Source organism: Cotesia typhae, unplaced genomic scaffold (assembly GCF_013202065.1).
Source record: "Cotesia typhae breed Kobodo isofemale line unplaced genomic scaffold, CoteBio_Ctyphae contig_65, whole genome shotgun sequence".
In the NCBI taxonomy this organism is placed as follows: domain Eukaryota; kingdom Metazoa; phylum Arthropoda; class Insecta; order Hymenoptera; family Braconidae; genus Cotesia; species Cotesia typhae.
This window is the reverse complement of record NW_027423762.1, coordinates 185,020-209,917: the sequence shown is the minus strand read 5'-3', so window position 1 is coordinate 209,917 and position 24,898 is coordinate 185,020. Positions and strand designations below refer to the sequence as shown.

At 30.2% G+C, this 24,898-nt stretch overlaps 3 protein-coding genes across 3 annotated transcripts in view; 1 reads left to right on the top strand and 2 right to left on the bottom strand.

The window, feature by feature from the left end:
* Positions 1-35: 35 nt before the first annotated feature.
* Positions 36-2,833, bottom strand: LOC141532459 (ribonucleoside-diphosphate reductase large subunit-like). The gene is made up of 2 exons (XM_074250797.1): positions 2,618-2,833; positions 36-2,490 (listed from the first exon to the last, which is right to left on the bottom strand). Exons 1-2 carry the CDS (start codon positions 2,658-2,660, stop codon positions 125-127), a joined length of 2,409 nt encoding a protein of 802 aa, XP_074106898.1. The 5' UTR covers positions 2,661-2,833; the 3' UTR covers positions 36-124.
* Positions 2,834-4,170: 1,337 nt separating this feature from the next.
* Positions 4,171-24,898, top strand: part of Brwd3 (bromodomain and WD repeat-containing protein) — a 36,983-nt gene continuing 16,255 nt past the window's right edge. Inside the window, exons 1-7 of the mRNA XM_074251029.1 lie at positions 4,171-4,456; positions 4,529-4,587; positions 4,668-4,697; positions 6,439-6,498; positions 21,137-21,287; positions 23,329-23,427; positions 23,515-23,852. Coding sequence (XP_074107130.1) covers positions 4,414-4,456; positions 4,529-4,587; positions 4,668-4,697; positions 6,439-6,498; positions 21,137-21,287; positions 23,329-23,427; positions 23,515-23,852 — 780 coding nt within the window. The 5' untranslated portion in view covers positions 4,171-4,413. The remainder of the gene's footprint in view (positions 4,457-4,528; positions 4,588-4,667; positions 4,698-6,438; positions 6,499-21,136; positions 21,288-23,328; positions 23,428-23,514; positions 23,853-24,898) is intronic.
* On the bottom strand, positions 12,318-13,713 carry LOC141532586 (uncharacterized). Its single transcript, XM_074251001.1, has one exon. The coding sequence runs from the start codon at positions 13,656-13,658 to the stop codon at positions 12,909-12,911; it is 750 nt and encodes a 249-aa protein (XP_074107102.1). The 5' UTR covers positions 13,659-13,713; the 3' UTR covers positions 12,318-12,908.

Below are 24,898 nucleotides of genomic sequence, written 5' to 3'. Positions count from 1 at the left end.
AATGAATAGATGCATATTAAATATTGTAGTTAAAATTACATATAAAAATGAATTGTAATGAAAATTTAGTTGTTAAATTCAGTATAACACCCGGTTACCTTTTTTTTTATAAGTATTCACAATTTTATCCACTGCAACTCGCACAATCAGCTCCTCGAGAACAAGAAAGTACATTAGTTTCATCAATATTATTTTTAATAACACCATTTGTATATTTTTTCTCCTCCCAGGTGGATAATTTTCGTTTATCAACAGTAAATTGAATGGCATTAGCAGCTGGTTTAGTTCTCAAGTAATACATTCCTGTTTTCAAACCAATACTCCATCCGTAAAAGTGCATTGAAGTTAATACGCCAACAGACGGTTGAGCAATGTGAACATTAAGTGATTGTGATTGATCAATGAATGGTCCTCGATCTGCTGCCATTTTTAAAATAGTTTTCTGTGATATTTCCCAAACAGTTTTATATAAAGGTTTTAGTTCATCTGGAAAACTTTTGATATTTTGTACAGAACCATTATTGGCGATAATTTCATTTTTCATCTTTTCATCCCAAAGATCGCGTTCACTTAAATCTTTTAACAAATGAGGATTAACAATCTGAAATTCACCGGATAATACCCTTCGGGCATAAACATTGGTGGTATACGGTTCTGTAGATTCATTATTTCCTAAAATTTGTGCTGTTGAAGCTGTTGGCATTGGTGCTATAAGAAGTGAATTTCTGATACCAAATTCAGCAATTTTTTTCTTTAATTTCTCCCAATCCCAAAGATCAGTTGGTGTAACATTCCACATGTCGTATTGAAGGATACCTTTGCTTACAGGCGAACCATGATAAGTTTCATAAACTCCTTTCTCTTGAGCCAACTCACAACTTGCTTCTAACGCACCATAGTATAGAGTTTCAAAAATTTGAATGTTGAGTTTCTGAGCTTCTTCGCTTTCAAATGGATACCTCAATAACAGAAAAGCATCAGCAAGACCTTGAACACCAATGCCCATAGGTCGATGTTTCAAATTTGATTTTTCTGCTTCAGGAACTGGGTAATAATTAACATCAATAACTTTATCTAAGTTTTTTGTTACAATTTTGGTAACTAATTTAAGTTTTTCAAAGTCATAAGTTTTAGTTTCGGTATTAACAAACATGTTAACCGCAATTGAAGCCAAATTACAAACTGCTATTTCATCAGGACTTGTATACTGGACTATTTCAGTACAAAGATTACTACTTTTAATGGTGCCCAAATTTTGTTGATTAGATTTACGATTGCAGTGATCTTTATAAACCATATATGGTGTACCAGTTTCAACTTGTGATTTCAAAATAGCAGTCCACAACTCTCGAGCTGGAATCTGACGTACATAACGACCTTCATTCTCATATTTAGTATATAATGCTTCAAATTCTTCACCCCAGCATTCATCTAGCCCAGGTGATAAATTCGGACACATTAAACTCCATACATCATCATCTTTTGTGCGGCTCATAAATAAATCCGGAATCCATAGTGCATAGAATAAATCACGAGCGCGATGTTCATCTTTGCCTGTATTTTTTCTCAGATCTAGAAATTCAAATATATCTGCATGCCAAGGTTCTAAGTAGATTGCAAATGCTCCAGGTCTTTTATTACCACCTTGATCGACATATCTTGCTGTATTATTGAAAACTCTAAGAATTGGAATAAGACCATTTGAAATTCCATTGTTACTTTTTATTCTAGTTCCTGCAGCTCTGATATTATGAGCACTCAACCCAATTCCACCAGCCGTTTTACTGATTAAAGCACATCTCTTCATCGTGTCATAAATTCCTTGAATACTGTCTTCAATCATTGTGAGCAAAAAACAACTCGACATTTGTTGTCTCTTAGTACATGCAGAAAAAAGTGTCGGTGATGCATGAGTGAAATATTTTTCAGACATATAATTGTATGTTTCAATCACTCGATCGATGTTGTCTTCATGAATACCAACAGCGACGCGCATCAACATGTGTTGAGGTCTTTCTACGATCTTGCCATTTATTTTCAGCAAATAACTTCTTTCCAAAGTTTTGAAACCAAAATAATTATAATTGTAATCTCTATCATAAATAATGGCAGAATCTAAGGTCCGAGAGTGCTTCTGAATTATATTGTGATGATGTTGACTGATCAAAGATATTTTTTCATTTGTTACAGGATTAATTGCATTGTATAAATCATTAATTACTTCACTGAAATTCTTTTTAGTTTCTTTGTGTAGATTAGAAACAGCTATTCTTGCAGCTAAAATTGCATAATCAGCATGTTGAGTAGTCATGGTTGCAGCTGTTTCGGCTGCTAAATTATCAAGCTCTACAGTTGTTACCCCAGGATATATACCATGCATAACTTTATATGTTATTGCCGGTGGATCAATGTAATCCATATCTAAGCCGTAACAAAGCTTTTTCACACGTGCCGAAATTTTATCATAGTGAACTTTTTCTTCACGTCCATCTGAAATAAATAGTAATTGTAAATATTTATGCGTAAAATTAATTAAATAAATTAAATTTGCACGATTGAGTTTTGTAAGTGTTCACATAGACACTATGTAAAAAAAGTGTAATTCAATAATATTCACCTCTTTTGATAACATGCAGCTTGCCAGTGCCTTTGAGAGTCATTTTTTTGATAAATTAAAAAATTTTTATATAAAAAAATATTTAATTTTAGTTAAAACTTTACTTAAGTATTCACGTATGACAAGATTAATTGAGAGTCAGCACAAACACACTTATTTGGCGGGAACCGGAAAGAAGTTGGTTTCAACCCACACACTGGTGGCTCTGTGTGACGCGCCAACAACAGAACTGTGCTGATAATTGGCCACGGTGGGGAGGACTGGCGCTGATTACCATCTTTACGTGTAACTATTATGGAAACAGCATGATTTTACGCTAATGACGGCCACTGTAACTAAGCTACTCCGTTTGATTTAACATAGGAAAAGCATGAAAAATGAGGGCAGCACCTAACGTACACCTAGCCACTATACGCCAGCTGGTAGAAAAAGTTGGTATGTTTCGAGGCTAGTTATTAATTTCAAGGTTATAAGGTGTGTTTCGATATGCACTGTGACCACGATGATAAAATATTTTAAGGTTCCTTCACCACAAATTACTGAACACCTAATGGTTATAATGAATACCGTCAGAATACTACTGTTGTGCCGCTGTTTTTTCAAATGAGAATACATTATCTTGAAAATTTCTCCTATGGAGAATAAGCACAGCTATTGTCAATCACTCTCTGAGTTTAAATGTGTTAAGAAAACTAATTTATTAAATAAATGATTTTTTATTCATTTAAATCATTTCTCTCCTTATGAAACAGTTATATGTATGGACGGGCAGTAATAAATATATTTTTGGAAAATTTATTTTTCCAATTACGTCTTGAATAAATTTCGGAATCAAATAAAATTTTCATAAATAAAACAAAGTAGTTCATCGTGAGATTTTTACAAAAGGCAATGACAAAAATAAAATTTTTGAAAATATATTCACTATTACCCGCTCTTAAACAATAACATAAGTAAACAATAGTATTTAAATTGATCCCGCGTAAAAATAACTCAATATTTTTTTCAATAGGTAACAGTACAATCAATCTAGAGACTGTACAGAGCCACACAGTTTCAGTCCATCTCTATTACACTATTCATTACCAACTGCATAAATATTACGAAAATACAGTTTGAGAATCGTAAAAAAATTGATTCTGTGTCACACCAACCCGCTGACAGACTGAAAGCTTACTTATTATTATTAAAAAAAATTTTCAACTTAATCAACTAGCTTGTTTTTATATAAAAACCTGTAAATCAATAATTATATCAGCACAGATGATTAACATTCTAAAAGTATTTCACAATACTATCGTTTTGATTGTTTTTGATATTGTTCAAAAATGTCTTTGATTGTACATATTTTTTTAAATCTATAGTAAATTTAGGTTAATATTATTAACTTACATGTTATATATTTTGATAAACCTAAATCTATCCAATTATTCCTTTATATATGTATATATGCACACATATGTACGTACATGTGTGTATGTGTGCACGCGTATGTTGTACATGTGTGTAATTCTATTCTTTAAAGTGGCACATGGAGTATGTACATTGCATATACTTGAGTGGAGTTTGTATTTAATATTATCAACGAAATTTTTAGATACTCAGACTGAACAGGTGGGAAGAGTACAAAAAAATAAAAGAACTATTTCAGTTAACAATAACAAATTAAAATTATCGTTCAATGTTATAAAGAAGTAAGACAATAAATTGCATTATAAGTAAATACACGATGTGACAAAAGAAAACATTATTGTTTTTTGAAAAGTTATTGTCACAAGCTTTCCTAAGTTATTATAATGGAGAGGAATATGCTAAATAAGAAATCTGCAACTGAACGGGGTAATTATTCTTAACTAATCAATGTTTATTTAATAATTTTTTATCAACTGAGGTATTTTTTTTTTTTTTTAGAATTGTATTTCCTGATAGCGAAATTTCTCGAAAATAGTCCTTGTACAGAAACTGCTAAAGTAAGTATTTTACGAACATATCGTTGAGATTAAATTTTTCTATTTCAAATGTAACACTTGATTTATTTTTTGCGTTACAGATTTTTAAAAGTGAATTAGAGGCGCTTAAGGTAAGATAATTTTATCTTGAGTATTTTTTAAGAGCTTGTTGTTTTAATACTTTAGTCAGATCTATTATTTTATATCAAACGCTTCATTTCCCATTACCGTCTAAACTGTCACCTTTAGGATTTATTATGGAGTTATCATCGTGCTATATTACAATGACAGGGTTGATCAATTCGTCGAATAATTATTGAATAGTAATCAAGTATTTCTCTGTTTGTTTGTAACAGTGATGTTTTCTTAAATACTTGAGATAATTTTTCTTTGCTGTCATTAATAAGAAAACATGTAAAGCTGGCATTGATATCAGTATTTCGAACATTATTTAAGTAACAAGATTTATTTATAATTCTTTATTTTAAAGAAAGATTTTTTGAAAGACTAACCCTATGTAAAATTTATACTTATATAGTATCCAGATCAATACTTCTTTAATTTTTCCTAATTATTTTTAATCATATTAAATGCTTTTTTCTATTCACAGATGCTTTTTTGTTGCTAATTAGTTGTTTTAATCCAGATTTTATTGCTTAATTATTTTTCGAAATACTGATGATATTTGTAGAATATGAGAAGACTTGCTACATAGACGTAATGTGAAGTAGCAGAAAAAATAATTTTATTTTCACAATGTTTTTTTTTGCTGCTTCATTTTTTGGAATAATGTTAAAAGCCTTAAATACGACGAATATTTTGTCAAATTTTAATTTAGTTAGTTAATTTCCATGTCATATACCGATCGTTCTCACACAATTTGCATTTGAAGTCGAATTACGCGGAATCCGATCATAGCGGATTTCTCATTATTTTTTTCAAAAAATTTAAACTCTTGGTTTAAATCTTCAATCTTTTAAAAACCTTTCTTCAGTTAATTCCTGTGTGATTAAGGAAATGTCCCTGCAAAGGTTCAAATTTATAAAAGCTAGGGCTTGAAAATATATCATAATTAATACCCCTGCTATTCCTTTAAACAAAATATATCTACAAACTGTTAAATCTGTGAGCTCTAATCCAAAGGTGGTATTTTTTTTTTAATTAACGTTCACAAAATCCTTTGTGGGAGTAGAATTTTGTAAAATCCATTTTTAGCCGGTGTCTAGATAGTAAAATAAAAACTCACTACTTAATTTCAAGTCTTTGAATACGATATTTTTAAAATATGAATTTTTTATAACTTACATCTGCAATTTCCTTTAATTTATCTCGAATGGATAACGATTAATGAATTACTGAACTTTCTGTTAATTGACAATACTTGTTTTATTAAATGTCAAATTAGATAATAAACAATAAAATAATAATATTTTATCTAAATAAATGACAATCGAATAAAACGAATCATCAACAAAAACTGTAGGCTTAAAGCTCCAAATCAGTAGTCAGCAATACATTTTATGTTAAAGGCCGGAATTGAATTAGTATTTTTGTAGAGATTTTACAATTTTTCTTTTATTGCACTAAATTTTTCAACCGCTAAGTACCGAAAATGTATGTTCTTAATTCTATACATAAAGTGGTTATCAGAAAATTTATCTTAAAATTGTAATACTTGCACCTTTAAGGCATTTTGAGAAATTTTTAATTTTTATCGAAGAAACTTTTGCGAGGTACACATCCATTTTATTCATTTTTTTATCTCATACTATTAAAGTAGATATCATCTAGTACTTTTTAATTCATTGATTAAGTACTGCATTAAAATTGTTTATTTTATTAAATGACTTTTTTTCTTTAACGGTTTTGTAGGTTTTACCACAGCGACTTGATTGGAAAGGCATTCCACATGATCAAAATTTTGAAGGATGGGTAAGAATATTTGTAATGATTTAACATACATTTTTTTTATTGAAATGATCCTCATAATTTACAATATTTTATTTTCTTTATTTAGACAAAAAAACGTACATATGTCCATTATCATTGAAATAAGATATTGAATAAATCTCTTATTCTCGAAAATCAGAATAAGAGTAATTGTTGAGATATGAGTAGACTTTTTATATTTATTTTGTTAAAAGAAAAAAACGAAAGAACGATTGACCCTGCAGGTTATACCTTTAACTTCCCACTGTGTTCGAGTCTAAAGTAGTCAAACGACAGAGGTATCAGGACACCGAGAATGATGCTACAAATATATCGTAGTGTTTTCTAAAATTTATACTTTAAATCAATGTCAGACAGATAAGATGTCTTGATTTTTAAGTTTTCCGGATCTTTAACCCTTCTGTCGTCTCCCATTAATTTAGAGTCAAAATTTTTAGGAAACCTACAAAGAAAATGTCCGGCTGCCTAATAACCCAGGCCGCGATTAATTTTCGGTCGCTAAAAAATCTAAATTCCATAAATACGGATTTCCATTTTTAGAAATGTCTTTGTATATTAATTTATTTATTCGCTTTTCCGTTAATATACGTTCTAGTATTATTAATAGCTATCTATATGAAACTCAATTTATTATAAAAAAATATTAGATTCCCTATTTTTAATTATTCATAGAACCATTTCGACTTTTTTTTTTTATTTTGTTTGATAAATAAACCCTTTATTTAATTTACCATTAATAACATTCTCCAATTGTACAGTTAGTCATTTATGCGAATGATTATTTTTACTAATTTCATAAATAGGATATCAATAACACTAAAGTCCATTTATTTATTTTGACATTAAACCATGCTCCAAAACACATTTTTCTTTAGGTACTTCTGAAGATAAGTATTTTCATTTATACAGTCGGCCAAATCTACAAAATTACTAACACAGTTTGCAGGAAAGTGGATATAGGATATTAATCAGAATACTAATTGTCAGTTACGAACTGTGTTAATAATATATAAAGAATGGACGCAATGATATATTATGTACAATATTACTATTCAGCACATTTTTTTAATTTACATGTTTTTCCACTTATATTATTTTCTTATTGTACGTGAAATCATTCATAGTTTTTTCTTTTAATATTGAATAGTTATTTTCGATACATATGCGCAAAGGTAGGGATTTTGACAGCTTGAAGTTGTAACAGTTTTACCTGCTCAGGTTGGCCCCTAATCAATTTTATAAATAAATAAACAAAACTAAACAACAATACAATTATTAGGGTGCCACCAGGATTTTTAATCACAGTTCCTGGAACCGGTCCAGAGCTGAGAAAACTTAATCTTAGGGTAGAGAGAGTGGAGGAAGGTGCTGTTGAATAATAAATAATTAATTAACAAGGTTGATCAACATTTATTAACAATAATAAAAAAAACTTAACAAGGTTTGTCTTAAAACTAGTTAACAAAATACATTCACTCACACACTAACCACACTTAACAACTTCTTTATTCTCGACGAGCCCCTTTCGGCGTCTACCCGTCGATTTCTAATATGTGCCCCTTCCGGCGTCTACACGTGACGAGCCCCTTTCGGCGTCTACCCGATTTCTAAACCTACAATCACCCGCACAGAGACGAATCATATACCGGGCTCGTTGGCTCGGCTCACAGGAGTAACAGCCCAGCGACGAAACATAGACCTAGATGTTCTGCAGCACACTCTCATAACCCACACCAGCTACAGCAGTAACGGCCCAGCGACGAAACATATACCTAATCACTCTGCAACTCACACATAACCCACACTTGTCTCACACTCACACTACTAACTTGACTTTTATTAATTTTTACTTTATAAATTTTACTTTAATAAAATTGACTGTAACTAATTCTAATTAAATATTTTAAATCAATTATTCAATCATTAGTAAATTAATAAAACGACAAACAATATTCAATTTACAACCAATTCTCAAATTCCAATTGTTAATTTTAATTCCGTTAAAATATTAGATGGATTCAAATTCCTCAGTAACTTATAATCATGGTCTTAACAATATACAATAACTATTTAAAACAAAAGGTCTTAATACCTTGAATTAACTTTTGATAATTAAATAAATCACAATATAAAATTCTCAATCACGTTCAAAATTATTAACATAAGTTAATTAATTAATTCTGACTAAGTTTTTACTGTGACAATTTTTGACTCAATTAACTAATTTCTAGGACTTAATGTCCACGCCGATAATTATCAAGTTTCAGTAATTTCAATTTGACTACTTCACGGACTTAATCCCCAAAAATTACTAAATTTCCACGTGATATAAAATAATTAGTTTGTAACGGGTATTTTTCCGGTTTCCCAAAAGGAGTGAATTTTAATCGTTGTTGATTTGGATAACACTTCCTCAAGTCTCTACATTCCCTAGCTCGAATGAAATCTCGCCGGAGTCCAGGATCTTTTTAGGGATAGCTTATTACTTATAAATGAGATTTGAGCCTGATTATGTTTGGTACTCTATTTATTTAAAACAACAAGCAACAAATATCGAAATTTAACTTATAAAATTTACAACCTTTATATCAAACATTACTATATCGTACATACACACCGTTTTGTTTTCCCGTTTTTCAGTGCCATCTGGTGGCCAAACTCTATCTACTACCTTTACACAGTAGTATTCCTATTTTACCGATGGTTGCACGACCCTACCTGCCCTTAATCCCGTCTGGGTGCTTGGAAAGCAACCCTTCCCGGCCCTACTTACCCCTAGTCCAGTCTAGGTGCTTGGAAAGCAACCCTTCCCGGCCCTACTTACCCCTAGTCCAGTCTGGGTGCTTGGAAAGCAACCCTTCCCGGCCCTACTTACCCCTAGTCCAGTCTAGGTGCTTGGAAAGCAACCCTTCCCGGTGGCCAAATTTCCCCCAATGGACAAGTCAGCACTTACCTGGTTCCTGGTCGGAGACAAGGTACGAGTTCCTTGATTACTTCCTAGTGAATGGTCTTCTACTGGGAAGGTTATAACCACTGGGAAACTTGGTTACTTTTCCCGTCACTCAAAATCGCTTTTGGCATTTCCCAGACCTTTCTCCAAGAGTGAAAGATCTGGGAAAATTATCGCCATCTATCGCTCTTCGCCAAACTTCAGATTTTCCAATTATTTAAATCTGATCAAATATTAAATTCACTCATCAATTCCAACAGATTACAATAAATTTCATACCAAATTAATTCCATAAAAAAGTCGTTCGGGACTTAGAAAAAAAAAATAACATTTGCTAAATAATAATTTTCACCAAAATAATTTCCCAATGAAAGTAATCAATTGAATAATTATTCAGATATTTTGAATCTGTTCGAGAATTCAATTAATTCTTTCTTTCAGGTAAATAAATTTTTGTTCTTTAAAAGAACAAAAATTATCGCCACGCAGTTTCGCTTATATTAGTTCGTCGGTTTTTACTGCAAACGAACGAGTGGCGAAATTCTTCGCCATCTCTCGCCGCGGTGGCGTACTCAACCATTCGCGCGCATTTTCAAATAAATCTCAGTCAAGTATTTAAAACTAAATAAACTTTTTCATTAAATAAAGAAATGTAATTGAACAATTATATAAAAAAAACATCTTTAGTATATTAAATATACTCCGATATTAATAATGACAAGAACGATAACAATAGTAATAATAACGATAATAACAATAGTAATAATAACGATAATAACAATAGTAATAATAACGATGATAACAATAGTAATAATAACGATAATAACAATAGTAATAATAACGATAATAACAATAGTAATAATAAATTCTGTTGCTCTGCCGTCTCGCTCGCACTCACTTTTTACCATCACAAGTTTTACAATAAAATATTTTCAATAAATGATTCCTAATATAATATTCTTGATAATTTTCCAATCTATATTATTTTCAATGATTAACTCTTAATAATTTTCTTAATATAAAATATTCTTAGTAATTAATTCTTAATATAATATTATTAATAGTTTTCTTCTAGTTTTATCACTTATAAAAAATTCGACACAAGTCGAAATATTCAATTTTTAATTGCTAGAACATTTGCTAGCTGTTTTGCTTGACCTTGGGTATTGGAATTTACTGCGACACAAAAATTGACGCTTGACCAAAATTCCACGAATAAAAATTTGCCGATCTTTTCCAATGACAAAAATTAATCAATTTTACTAAGTTAATTGTTATAAAAATTACAACAATAAAATTAACGACATTTTCGGATGTTAATTTATTAATTGATTATTTCTAGTTATTAAAATTTCCCCGCAAGGTCGATTGAGTGATCCTCGGGTATAAACCCCCATGAAAATCACTAAATCCAAAACTAACAAATGTTTCACTATTAATCTATTAATAATCGTCGATTAAACGATCCATAATAATTAAATAGGAGAAGTAACTGGGTATTCGGTAAACCGCGGTCCACTTCTTTCCCACAGAGTAATAATTGATACCTTGACGAACAAAACGATGATCTAACTCACTCGTTGAGGATGAAGTCCTAGTTGTAGTTGGCTTCCTTCGCCTCGTCACTACTCCGAGGATCGGTCCTTCTTGATTTCCGTGGCACTCAGTCTGGCGGTCACACTACTTCTCCCTTTTCCACTGCACGGCTCACCTATTTTAACCCAAACTCACCCCCTCCTATTCTTCCTTTAGGCCCGAAGATCGAGACGCGCCAGTGCTATGTCGAATAATTATCGATATCCGGTGACTTATCGATTAAGGGTAATTTTACCCTGTTACAAAGTGACGTCACAAGTTTGAGGGTATGAGCGGATTCTTATCAAGACCGAGTTATTCATACAGACGAGCGTAGCTTTTGAGCTCTTCGAATGAGCTCTAAAGCATAGATCAGCTATTTCTTTCAGCTTGGAGAGTTTATAATGACACGAAAATTATATTTTTGAGCCCGAAGAGCTCAAAACCGTAATAAATGTAATTTTGAACACTTAAGTATAGAATTAGCGGGAAGTTGCAGGAGTGGCCTTAGGGGTCAACCGTTTTCCTAATTTTTTTTTTTATGTTATTAACTTACAACTTCGACAGTGTTCAGCGGATTGGTTCTTAAAAATTTTCACAAATATGTTTTCTTAGAATAATTTAGATTTTTGAGCCTAAAATGCTTGTAAAGTTTGATTATTACGCTCGTAAAAGTAAAAAAATCTTCAGAACCTATACTCTTAAATTCAAAAATCTTAATAACTTATTGCTAAGTTTGTATTCAGGTGATTTAAGCTTGAAAGTAGTGGGAAGTTTTCAGAGTTAGACTGAGGGATAAACCGCACCTTATTTCCTTTTTCTTAAATTTAATTAATTAAGAAAAAGGTAAAAGTTATTTACTTTTTTATAAATATCAACCACAATTACATCATTTCATATCATGATATCCATCCTTTTTCATACATAATCAATTACTATATGGATAAAAATAAAAAGACTATTTCTGTATAACGTGAGTAATTTATATTTAAAAAACTGCTATTGAAAAATAGCATATATAGATGGATGAGTTAATGTTTCATGCATCTCTATTTAATTGCTAATTGATAAAAAATTTTTGACAAGAAATATAAACAATAAAGATTTGAAACGGGTTTTTTTTTTGGGGTTTAAAAATAAGCATCAACTTTGGACTTTTACAAAATCACAAATTCAAATTTTTTTTTTCACGTTGAATTTTTTGGTGATTAGTTAAATCTTCTTAAAAAACACAATGGTCACTTGCTATCTTATGATCAAATAGAGATAGAAATTCGGTTTATAAAGATAACATTTATAAAAGGTAAAATATTGGAATTACGTGCGAATTATGAAATTTGCCTCTATCAAGTTTTCTGATTTATTTAATCTTTTTAATTTGAGACAAGTATTTATGGCCTCTATTAAATCGAATCAATTACAATGATATTCTATTGTCATTACTCATTACTTTTGTAAAAAAGCTTACGACTCATAAAAATTCGGACGCTTTAACTGAGAGGGTCAGACCTTACAATTTTTTGTTTGATCTTCATAGACGTCGACAAGCAAAAATGCAAATTTACTTTCTTTCTAAAATTTATTTTTCATTATTTTGTGTAATTCTGTACCGAGTACATAAGTTCTAGAAAAGTTTCTATTCAGGGTAAATTTATTTTCAACAAGGTCAATTTTTTTTGGTTTATTTTATATGTAAATAGGGTAAATGCACCAATTATTGACCGATTTAGGTTTCCTTTTTCTGTAACAAGCTATAAAAAAATTGTTAACTTATTAACTACAATTTACAATGGATTTTATTAAAGTTAAGGACTTAATAATAATTAATAACTATTTATAATAAAAATTAACAAAATCAATATAAATATTAATAAACAAAATTAATATAATCATTTATATTATTATTATCATCATGATAAGAAAAATGATTTGAAGTTTGGTCGTTTAGATTTGTATCATCGTATTCTAATGATTCAGAGGCCAGGTTATCAAGTGTTATATTAGAAACAGTATTAGACAAAATTGTTGGATCCAAATGATCATCTTCCTTTTCAGCTGTAATATTAGCATCATTAATAGCAGGATCGTCAATAGCAGATTCTTCCATAGTAACGTTCAATTTTTTCCATATGTTATATAGCAATTCTTCGGAAGATGGATTTTCATGACGATCATATGCTTGCTTAAATTCCTTCAGCAAATCAGCAGGCATTGATGACTCAATTATTTTTAAACACTCCGTATTATAATTGTTTGTTAAATTTTGGCTATTTGTATAGGGTGTATAATCATTGCTCAAGTCTTGACGTCTTGTGGAAATACATTTTGAGTAATCAATTATTTTTGGATTAAATGGGTAAATCCCACAAGCTGAAAAAACACTTTGAATAATTTTAGGATTTATAGCATTTTTGAATCCTGCCGAAAAAAGCTGTGCAAAATTGAATTTTGTTACTGACTGGGTCGTTGATTGTATATGTTGTGCTATTATTTTTCTCCATTCAATTTTTAATGGATGAAAGATACCTATATCACAAGGTTGTAAAATATGAGTGGTATTTGGATACAGAACATACAATAATATCTCATGTTCTACACAAAAATCATGTAAAACCATGTTTATATGAGATTTGTGACCGTCAAAGAGTATTAAAACAGGAAATTCAATACTATTTTTTACTAAACGGGAATATAAAATGTTGACTGTATACTCATAATAACAAGTACTTGTTATCTAGCCACTACCGCTTATTCCGATAGCAAAACCATCAGGTATCTCCGTTGCTATATCATGAGGAATTCTCTTATATGGATATATAATCATCGAATCATATGATGAACCATCTGCAGAGAATGAGCAAAGAACACTTGTAACGGGTACTTTTTGATTCAATTTTTACCCCCGGCTCGATTTAGCTCGCGGGAGTCTAAGGTCCTCACGAGGATAATTTTAATTAACTCAAACTCGAAAATTTATAGAATATTAACAAAACTGAACCTCTTTATTATAATAAACAAAACACGAAACATTTAATTTATACATATTATAAATCGACGACTAATCAATCAAACCCACACATCCGCATCGTATACAATTTTCATTACTGCCGTCGGTAATATCATGCGATTCCCAAAGGGAGAGTGAATAATATCCACCCCCCCTACTCAGCTGTGGTTACCTACCACCTTTTGGTTCAAAGCCTCCAGGTGAAGAGTCGCCTTTGGCTCGTGGAAGAACAAGTCTCTGGCTCGCCGTAGTCCGCACCAGGTAGAGTGTTGCTTGAATTTTATCTGTCTTCGGACCTGTCAACATTCCCAATTCATCTAAATTTATTAAACGTTTTGGATCTTCTAATACTTTTTCAGCCTGTACTTCGGTCAAACAGTTTAACAATCCATCAAACCAATTTAATATACCTGTTTCTGTAACCGATGCTCGAGCTTTGGAAAGTACTTCGGTATTTTTCAAAGTGATCTCTGGGTGTCTGTTTAAAAACAAATAAAACTATTTTTCACCAGGTCGATTGTCAAAGAACGGATTATTGCGATTTTCATCGATTATAATTTTTTGAATCGCATTTTTCACTTACTCTGAGTGCATGGAAAATCCTACGCGTGCTTTATCTATAATCCAATTTCTTAAACATAATTCTTCTTTTGGAAGAAGCACTAGATTAGGTCCCGGTTTTTTGTCAGTTAATTCTTGTCTGTGATGTAATTTATTTATTAAAGTGCCCTTTGGAATATTATAAGTAATACTTGCTTTGTCGGCACTGATTTTGCCTTCGCGAACATTGATGATGACAGTATTTAGATCCTCAGGAGTATAGGAGAACATATTTTTTTCCAGTTTAATTTTTTTTTTGTTTTTTGTTTTATTCATCTTTCTTAAAACTATCATAAAGAATTGATGTTTCAAAAATAAACAGTTTCTCAGGTTTAAGATGTACTTATGAGTGATAAAAACGATATTTCGGATTACAGATGTTATTTTAATATTTTTTTGACGTAAGATTTATTTTCCAGGCAGTATAATTTCGCGAGTAAAGATAGTTAAAAGCATCTTATTTTAATTTATAATTTATGAATTTGAAAAAATATCAATTTTTTTTAGAATATTTTATAAATTAGATTTATCTATGGGTCATTCCATGCCAAATCGACAAATTTATTACCTGACTTCTTTCGATTTCGCTAAAAATTTTCTATCTTTTTCTACTCCCCAAAAGACATTTTTCAGAATTTTAAAAAATTTTTTTTCCAAACTCAAAAAAAGTTACGAATTTTCGAAAAAAACCGCTCTTTTTTTTTGAAAATGCTAGAACTTTTTCAAAAATTGACCGTTTGGGAACTTTTTTTTTTCAAAATTTTTGTTTTTAAATGTAGTTTTTGAAAAAAAATATGAAAAAATTTTCAGAATCCCAGATATATGAAATATTTTAGTTTTTTTGAAAAAACCGTGATTTTCTCAAAGTTGGACCATTTTTTTTTTTTTTTTTTTTTTTTTCTAAAAAAACTTCAACTAATTTCGCAGTGATCCCCGCATATTTCAGGATGTGATCGCTATTGCTTCTAATTTTTTTATTATTTAAAAAAAAGTTTTTTTACAATTTAGTTTATTTTTTTTTAACTTTTCGGCCAAATTTTTTTAGCTTACTCGTGAAACTTCAGAAGTTAAAAATAATGTATCTTTCGAAAATTTTAAGTCGTTATCTTCCAAAATTTTTTTTTTTTTTTAAATTCATACTTCCAACCTCATATTTCTACATAAATAAAAATCACTTTTATTACTTGTCCTGAAATCAACACGGAAAAAAAAGTGATACAAATTTTACGTCAGGTGATGCTATATTCGGTTCACTACTATAGAAAATGCTGTATCATAGTATAGTAAAGTATAGGACATAATACATTAGATACAAAATTAGCGTCTACAGTGATACAAATTTTACATCACCTTTTTATCCGTGAATGTATTTCATATAAAACATTTTCTTCTGACCAGGTTCTAATATTTATTGATTTATTTATTCATTAATTAGTTTATTTATTTACAATAACATCTATTCTTTATGATAACATCTATTTCCTTATTTCTTTTTACTTAATGATTGTCTTCTTTTTTTCACTGTGCTATGAGTTAAAGACTGATCCGAAAAAGAAAATGACTTAACTTCCACTATACCATCTTCCAACGGCGAAATTTTATGTATTTTCTGTGTTGCTGGGATGGTTTTGGCATTTTTAAAACGATCTTCTAGTTTGTCTTTCATCAGATTGTAGGCGTCAACTGTTGAGAATCGCACATTTATATTTGTCAAATTTTTTGACACCCATTCAAAAAATTGTACAGGTGTTAATATTTGCTCATCAGGTGGTAATTGCAGACTTGCTCTCGAGGCCCTCATTTTAACCGTCCCACCGACTCCGTCACAAGGCCCTTTGCCGTGAGCCGTTGCAAAAAAATTCCATTCAACTGGTACACCAAAATCTTCACGATAATGGGATAAATTACTAAAATGCTTATAATTTTTATACTGTTGCGGTGCACCATCCGAAAAAAAAAATACTTTGGAGAATGTGGGCGTAAGAGATTTGATAAAGTCGAAAATAATTCCAGAATAAACATGGACAGCAATAGAATCATGGTTTAAGCAGTCTGAAATTATAACCATACTCTGATGAGTTAGTTGATTATTAACCTTATAATAAATAACGACTGTGTAAACTGTTGCTTGATCGTTATTCCAATGGAATCCCGGTGCAGCATTTTGAACAATAAACGCATAATTTTCAGCAAAATCAACAATTACTATGAATTCGTTATCGGTTATCGATTCTTTTAGCGCTCTTAGATATGCCGATTGTTCTTTTGCAATGAAATTATGTGGTAATAGACCAACAAGCTTATCACAAAAATCATCAACAAAATCCGAAGCATTTTTCAGCGTTGTTTCAAGAGTTACTTTTGGGGTAGACACCCATTGTTTGAAACGAATTTCATCGATTGCATGATTATCCATTTCTGTGAAAATTAATTGTTTTATGTTGTCAATGCCTGGACAATTTAGACATGTATTGAAATAGCACTCAGTCTTGGGATTGTCACAGATAATAGCATTCACACAGTCGCTGTAAGTTTTCAATGGCATATTTGAACCTTCTGTTAATCGACTTAATTTACCTCCTAAAATCATTAATTTGACATTCTGATGAATAGAACAAACGCAAACTGTATGAGTCCCCGAACCACCAGCTAAGATACAGTGTTTTGGACGTAAAGATGCAAATGACGAAAATCCGATCTTAATTCCGGGAAATCTTGATTGAAATATCTTATGTAACTCCTTCAAATTACAGAGTACTAAGCGTTTTTCAATTTGAATTTTCGTACCATCATCATTACGCAATGAAACAAAATCTTTTTCCCTGGCATAGGACTGCTCATTTCATCGTCATTATAAAAATTTATAACAGCTGATGACACTTCAACAGATAATCCATGCCCTGAAAAATTGAGTGATGATTAAAATTATATATAAATACGTATAAATTGTTCAAACAAAAATTAGTTAGTAAGTCAATATCTCACCCATTTTCTTTTCAGGTATTGATAATATTCCTTTATCAGCTTCAAGATTTATTGCTAATCACGCCATATACGTAGTTGTGCCCATTACTTCAACAATCTTCTCAATACTCCAACTTGACGGCATAAGAGTCAACATTTGTATACGTAAAGATTTGGTCGTATTGGTATCATGGAACTTTTCTCTTAATTTTTAATTATTTCAGCAGCATCTGTGTTGCTGCATTGAAAATCTACAGGATTTGGAATTCCTAATGCCTTTTTCAAACTATCAGCAACACGAGAAACTTTATTGTTTAAATACGTTTCATCATTTACTCTTCTAGCTAGCAATGGAGATTGGTTTAATAATAATAAAGCTTCATTTACGATCGGACGAGTTATTTCCAAACTGAGTTCAGATAACGACGAACTACTTTGCTGAATTAGTGATTCTCCAACACTTGTTGTTGGATCTAAAAAAATTAATCAATAGAAAATACAAAGAACAATGATAGTTGAACATCGAAACATAAAAGCTTCAAAAATACCTGTCAGGTTATTGCCTCCGGAATTATCAACTTCTATAGATCCGGTAAGAATATTTTCATCATTCTCAGAACGCTCATCGGGTTCATTGTCATCACTTTCATCAGAAAGACTTTCAGCGTAATGATGAAGTAATTTTTTATAGCATGAACTGCATATTCGATCAACAGTTGACAAATTGTATCGATTAGCTAAATTTCGTGGTACATTACGCAAAGATGATGTTTTCCGATGGTTCTCCAAATTATGTGGATTACAACATCGATCGCGAAACTTTGGCATTGTAATCACTTGTAAACAAAAATTCGATAAAAAGAACTCTCCGTCAAACTGTGTAAATTTATTTAATAATGTTATATCTTTGTGACACTTTGAACACATCAACGATACGATTATTCTTTTAACATAACCTTCATTTTAACAGAATAAAGTAGAGATGATCTCTTTTTTACCGATAGACGACAATTTAAAAATTATCGGCTGAGGATATTTTTCTGCACACTTCAATAGTGCAGTTGTGATTTTTAGTACAAAAAAATTGAACAAATATGAAACAAAAACATAATTATCACTTAATTTAAAAAAAAAAATTTTGGAAGATAACGACTTAAAATTTTCGAAAGATACATTATTTTTAACTTCTGAAGTTTCACGAGTAAGCTAAAAAATTTGGCCGAAAAGTTAAAAAAATAAACTAAATTGTAAAAAACTTTTTTTTAAATAATAAAAAAATTAGAAGCAATAGCGATCACATCCTGAAATATGCGGGGATCACTGCGGAATTAGTTGAAGTTTTTTTAGAAAAAAAAAAAAAAAAAAAAAAAAATGGTCCAACTTTGAGAAAATCACGGTTTTTTCAAAAAAACTAAAATATTTCATATATCTGGGATTCTGAAAATTTTTTCATATTTTTTTTCAAAAACTACATTTAAAAACAAAAATTTTGAAAAATAAAAGTTCCCAAACGGTCAATTTTTGAAAAAGTTCTAGCATTTTCAAAAAAAAAGAGCGGTCTTTTTCGAAAATTCGTAACTTTTTTTGAGTTTGGAAAAAAAATTTTTTTAAATTCTGAAAAATGTCTTTCGGGGGGTAGAAAAAGATAGAAAATTTTTAGCGAAATCGAAAGAGGTCAGGTAATAAATTTGTCGATTTGGCATGGAATGACCCCTATACTAATATTATAAAGAGGAAAGATTTGATTGCTTGTTAGTTTGTTTGTTTGTATTCAATAGGCTCTGCAACTTCGGAATCGATTTGAAAAATTTTTTCACTGTTGAAAAGCTACACTATCCCCGGGTGACATAGGCTATATTATATTATAATTAATTTTGAAATTTTTGTTAAATATCCGTGCGTAGCCGGGGTGGACTGCTAGTTGTTGATAATTTGGCTGGTTACTTTTTGAAAACTTTTATTTTTATTCTTACCATTTATTTTTGTACCTACTGTGTGAAAGAAAGAAGTATATAACGATAATATGACAGGTATATTTGAGCGACTATGCCTATGGAAAAAGGGTCAATTTCAAAAAGATTTAATGTTGACAAGGGCTTGAAACACTTCTCAAATTAAAAATAATGGAATAAATCTGAAAATTTGATAGAAGCAAATTTCATAATTCGCACGTTATTCCAATATTTTACCCTTTATAAATGGTAATTTCATTCGGCTTAACGCTTTGGCATTAAAACTAAATAAATAAAATAAAAAATAATTTGAAACAAATTTCTATCTCTATTTGATCAAAAGATAGCGAATGACCATTGCGTTTATGAAGATTCAACTAATCACCAAAAATTCAGCATGAAAAAAAAAATGTGAATTTATGATTTCGTAAAAGTCCAAAGTTGATGCTTATTTTTAAACCCAAAAAAACCCCGTTTCAAATCTTTATTGTTTATATTTCTTGTCAAAAACTTTTTACCAATTAGCAATTTTTAATAGAACTACATGAAACTTTGACTCGTCGATCTATATATGACGTGTATCAATGGCATTTTAAACTTCCTGCCAAGAAAATAGAATATTTTCAAAAATCGGCAAGTTATTGGTTTTACCCCGTTTTACAAAAATCGAGTTTTCATTAGATCTCGACGTTTTAAGGTCACGGGAAGTTTCCCTGACTACTCCCGCGATGTTGTCACTATATCTGTATATATGTATATATGTGACCCGCTTATAACTTTTGAACGACAAACCGATCGGAACCTACTAAACGGCGTTTTGAATAGTTCCCTCAAAATTAGATTTCCTGTTAATTTGAACTGATTCGGACTGATAGATTATGAGAAATCTCCAAAAAACTGAGAAAAAAATTTTTTTTTTTTTAATGTGATTTTTTTGGAATAACTTTTAAACGGCTTCATTGATCAACTTCAAAAACTAATCAGCTCTTAACCTTAAAAAACCACGTCGATCGTTGCTGATCCGGACAACATCGGTTGATTCGTTTGTGAGTTATCGCTAACGAAAAAAATCGAAAAAAATGTTTTTTTTTTTTTTTTTTTTCCAGAATTACACTGGAATTTTCGGTTTGATCAATTTGTATTTGATAGTATATCGTAGAATTTAAAAAACTGCGTCGAATACTGCCAACCTCGTGGAAATCGGCTCATTCATTAAAAAGTAATTGCAGTTTGAAAATTTAAATAATAGTGTTTTATTAAACTTCTACCAGACTTTTGAGCTTGAAGAGCTCCAAAATATCATAAGTGCAATTTTAAGCGCTTAGATATTAAATTAGCGGGAAGTTGCAAGGATGGCCTTTAAGATCAACCGTTTTTCTAATTTTTTTTAAATACAAGTAACTCATGTTTTTAAAAAATAGTCTTCTTTTTTTTGTCCATCAAGTAGTTGAAACAATATCGTTTATTCATTAAAATCTAACATCTTTTACCAAGAGTAACATCTAATATAGTTTTACATTTTATCGGTGTGAATAATGGATTAAAATATTTTTTATCATTAATGTTTGACAGAAAAAAAAGTACCCATACATCAATTCAAATTATTTGTTGCAAATATGTGAACGAATACACTCTACTCTTGAAAAAGATGTACCTTCTTGTATTTCAACTACTCCTTCTTTACTCGGAGCTGGTAAACAATCACTTTTGCGAACCAAAGAAGGTAAGACAGCTAAATACATATATGTAAATTACATAAAATACCATACTAGGTAAGTTTTTTCCTATACTGAATCCATTATGCCTGCTTCGCGCGCCTTTTTTGTTTCTAATCACCTTGCTATAATTTCGATTAAACTAAACACAACTGATCACAAATTGAATAAAAAGAGAAACGAGAGATGTCGTGGTATCCGGCCCACACAAAATTCCTTTCGCTACGTATTAAGTATTAAATAATAGATAGAAAGAAACAAATTAATAATGATGGAGTGTAATTAATTAGAAAATGCATAGTAATCATTGCTGTTATAGTCGTTACTATCGTAACCATATCGTTGCTATAGTTATTGTTGTCAAGGAATAAGTATCGTGAAATTCAAAATCTGACACTTTTTTAGCCTGGTTCTCATTTGTAAACGTGCGATAACGAACTTCGTTTAAAAAAAGTCACAAAAACAGTGTCAACTTTCGTCATGAATGAATTTACTCAAATCTCCCATATTCACACTACAAACTTTGAACGATAAAAAGATCTAGGTCATTCCATGTCGAATCGACTAACAGTACGCATCAAACCCTTTCAATTTTGATGACATTTGGTCAAAACTTTTCTGTTATCATAAAATAAAGATTTGCAAAAGAAAAAAGAATAAAAATTTTTTTTTCAAAAGTTAATAAAAATGAAAAATTTTGCTATTTTTTCCCTTTGAGCTTTGAAGTTTTGCAATTCTAATGATTCATCAATGCTATGAGATCAGATTATGTTTTGTTGGGAATTAAACGTTTACCAATAGAATTACCTACAGTTATTTGATAAATTGAATATTTCAAGACTGATTTGAAGTTAAAGTAATCTGAGATAAGCAACTTCTTAATATTAATAATTTGGGCTACGCTTATTGCATAGATTTTTTTCACATTCCCGTAAATGTATCAAAGAAAATTTCAAAAAACAAAAAAATTCATTTATTATGCAAAAACTGAAAAATTAATAATGTTGAAAGAAAACAAATACTTTTGGAAAAATTTCAGAGTCTCATAAGATTATTTAACGGTATTGTATGAAAATATTTGAGTTGAAAATTTTATGTCAAAAGTCAATTTTGACGACTTTTAAAAATTAAGAACTCTATAAATTTTTTATTTTTTAAATTTTATCTATAATAGTTTCCGAAATATTAAAAAAATAACGTTAAAAAATAGCAAAATTTTGGTAAATATTTATAAGTGGGGTCAACCATTTTAATTTTCATTTTTTTGAACGAAATTTCTATTTGATTTTTTTCTTTCATTTTTTACTATAAATCCACCGTAAAAACAAGCTGAATCAAAAAAAAAAAAAAAATTTGAAAATGTCCATTTTTCACCTAGTTATGGCCCAAAATGGGGCTAACCTCACTTGTAAATAATTATCAAAATTTTTAATGACTTTCGAAAAAAATTCTTTTTTATTTGCAAATCTTTGTTTCACGGTAAAAGAAAATTTTTGACTAAATTTCGTCCAAATTGCAAGGGATCGATTCCAACTATTGATCGATTTGAGATGGAATGAATTTTTTCGCAGTTTCGATGTGAAAAAAAAAAAAATAAAAAATTCAAAAAAAAAAAAACCAAAAAACAGTTGACACAGCAGGGTGACCCTAAAACTTTTCGATTTACATAAATCAAACTTAAGTCTATAATTTCTTAAATTTTAGGAACTTTATGATATATGTAGGCAGAAATTTTTTTATTTCTTTTTTCAAATATACTTATTTTTTTATGCTTATTTTCCACTCCATTTTTAAAACATTCAGATTGTGGATTATAAATAATAGATATCAATAATTTATGCGAGGCATTAATATTATTATTTCTAATAATTTCTTATTTTACGAATGCAATTGATCGAACTTCAATCACAGTCGATATTAGTGAGTCTCCTCGAAATCTAATGTTTAGGATCTAAATAAAATGGTTTTTATTCAGAAATACTTAGTTTTCACTATTCTGAAAACAATTTAAAATTACTGTCAAATTACAAATTAACTTTTTGTTTATAGATATTTTAAAACACCGTCTTAGTATTGTAACATACTCAGGAAGACGAGGAAGAAGGCCGTTTTTCGGTCGAAATGGAAATTTAATATGTGATAATATTGGTGAGTTTTTATGGAATGTATTGATTCAAAAACTTACTATACACGTGTAATAATATAATTATCTTATACTTTTTTTTGGTTAAACAGTTCGGATTATTCAAGGCCGTGAAAACTCTGGACCTTTAAATCGAAAAGAGGCAATCCCACCTAAATTTTATTCCAAACTACAATTATATCGTCATACGTTAGGCCATTTATCAGCAGTTTACTGTGTTTTATATGACCGAACGGGAAAATACATCATTACAGGAGCTGATGACTTACTTGTTAAAGTATGGAGTGCAATTGATGGTCGATTGTTTGCCACATTTCGAGGGGCTTCATCAGAAATAATGGACATAGCTGTAAATTTTAATAATACGCTTTTGGCGGCGGGAAGTTTGGATCGGATCTTACGAATTTGGTGCTTCCAAACAATGTCACCAGTAAGTATTTTTTTCTCATGGATTGTATTTAAAAAACACACAATTTATCAAATACTAAATGTATTTTGCAAAAATGCTACTACTGACATGATAACCATTCCGGTAATAATTATTTTTTTTTTTTTTTTTTTAAATTAAATATTATTTAGAGTCGGTTTTAACTGCTGTGATCATATCGCCGACTTCAACTGTTGGGACTGATACATTGGGGTCTTTTTTGGGTTGTGAAAATCTTAATCTAAGTGGCAAGGATCGAATATCAACCAAGATGGTTTCTAAGATCAGCTTGGGATTCGAACCCACGCCTGGCCGGTAAGCCAGTTCGAGAGCTTTATAGGCCATACGCCTTAGACCACTCAGCTAGCCTCATCGGTTATAACAATTATTGTTTCTTAGTTTTTGGAACTTTTGGGAAACATTTAAAATGAATTATTCTTGTAAAATCTTAAGATGAAAAATCAATAACAGGATTTCAAAATTTCTGATACTAAAGTTTGAGCGAAGAAAAGACGGTCAAAAATTCATTTACATTAATATCTGCAAAATAAAAAAAGGTGATCCTATAGGCCGTTCTAAAAACTTTCCATTATTTTTGGGCTCGTAGAGTTCGAAAATGTACTTATCCAATTGTTATTAAGGTCTTTGAATCTAAAAATAATGTCTGTAGAACAAGGTACCTCTTAATAATGAAAATATTATCCATGTTTAAGCATTTTAAACTCAATAATGAAAATCTTCACTTGTTTTATAATCTTCAAAGTGATTTGATTTTGAAAATCATACTTTCTAAATGATTTGGTATACCATTAAAAAAAAAATCCTCATTTGAAAATTTTTAGATAATGATTTTTGTTAAATAAATTAGTCCATATCCAGAAAGAAAGAATTTCTTGTGATAAGAAAATGTTGAAGAACAGATTTATTTTGGAGCAAGAAAAAATTTTCTTGACTCAAGGAAATTTGACTATATTCAAGCAAGTTTTAGTCTTTCTTATTATCTTTTGAGCTAACAATATTTACTCTAGAGTTAACAATTTTTATTGTCT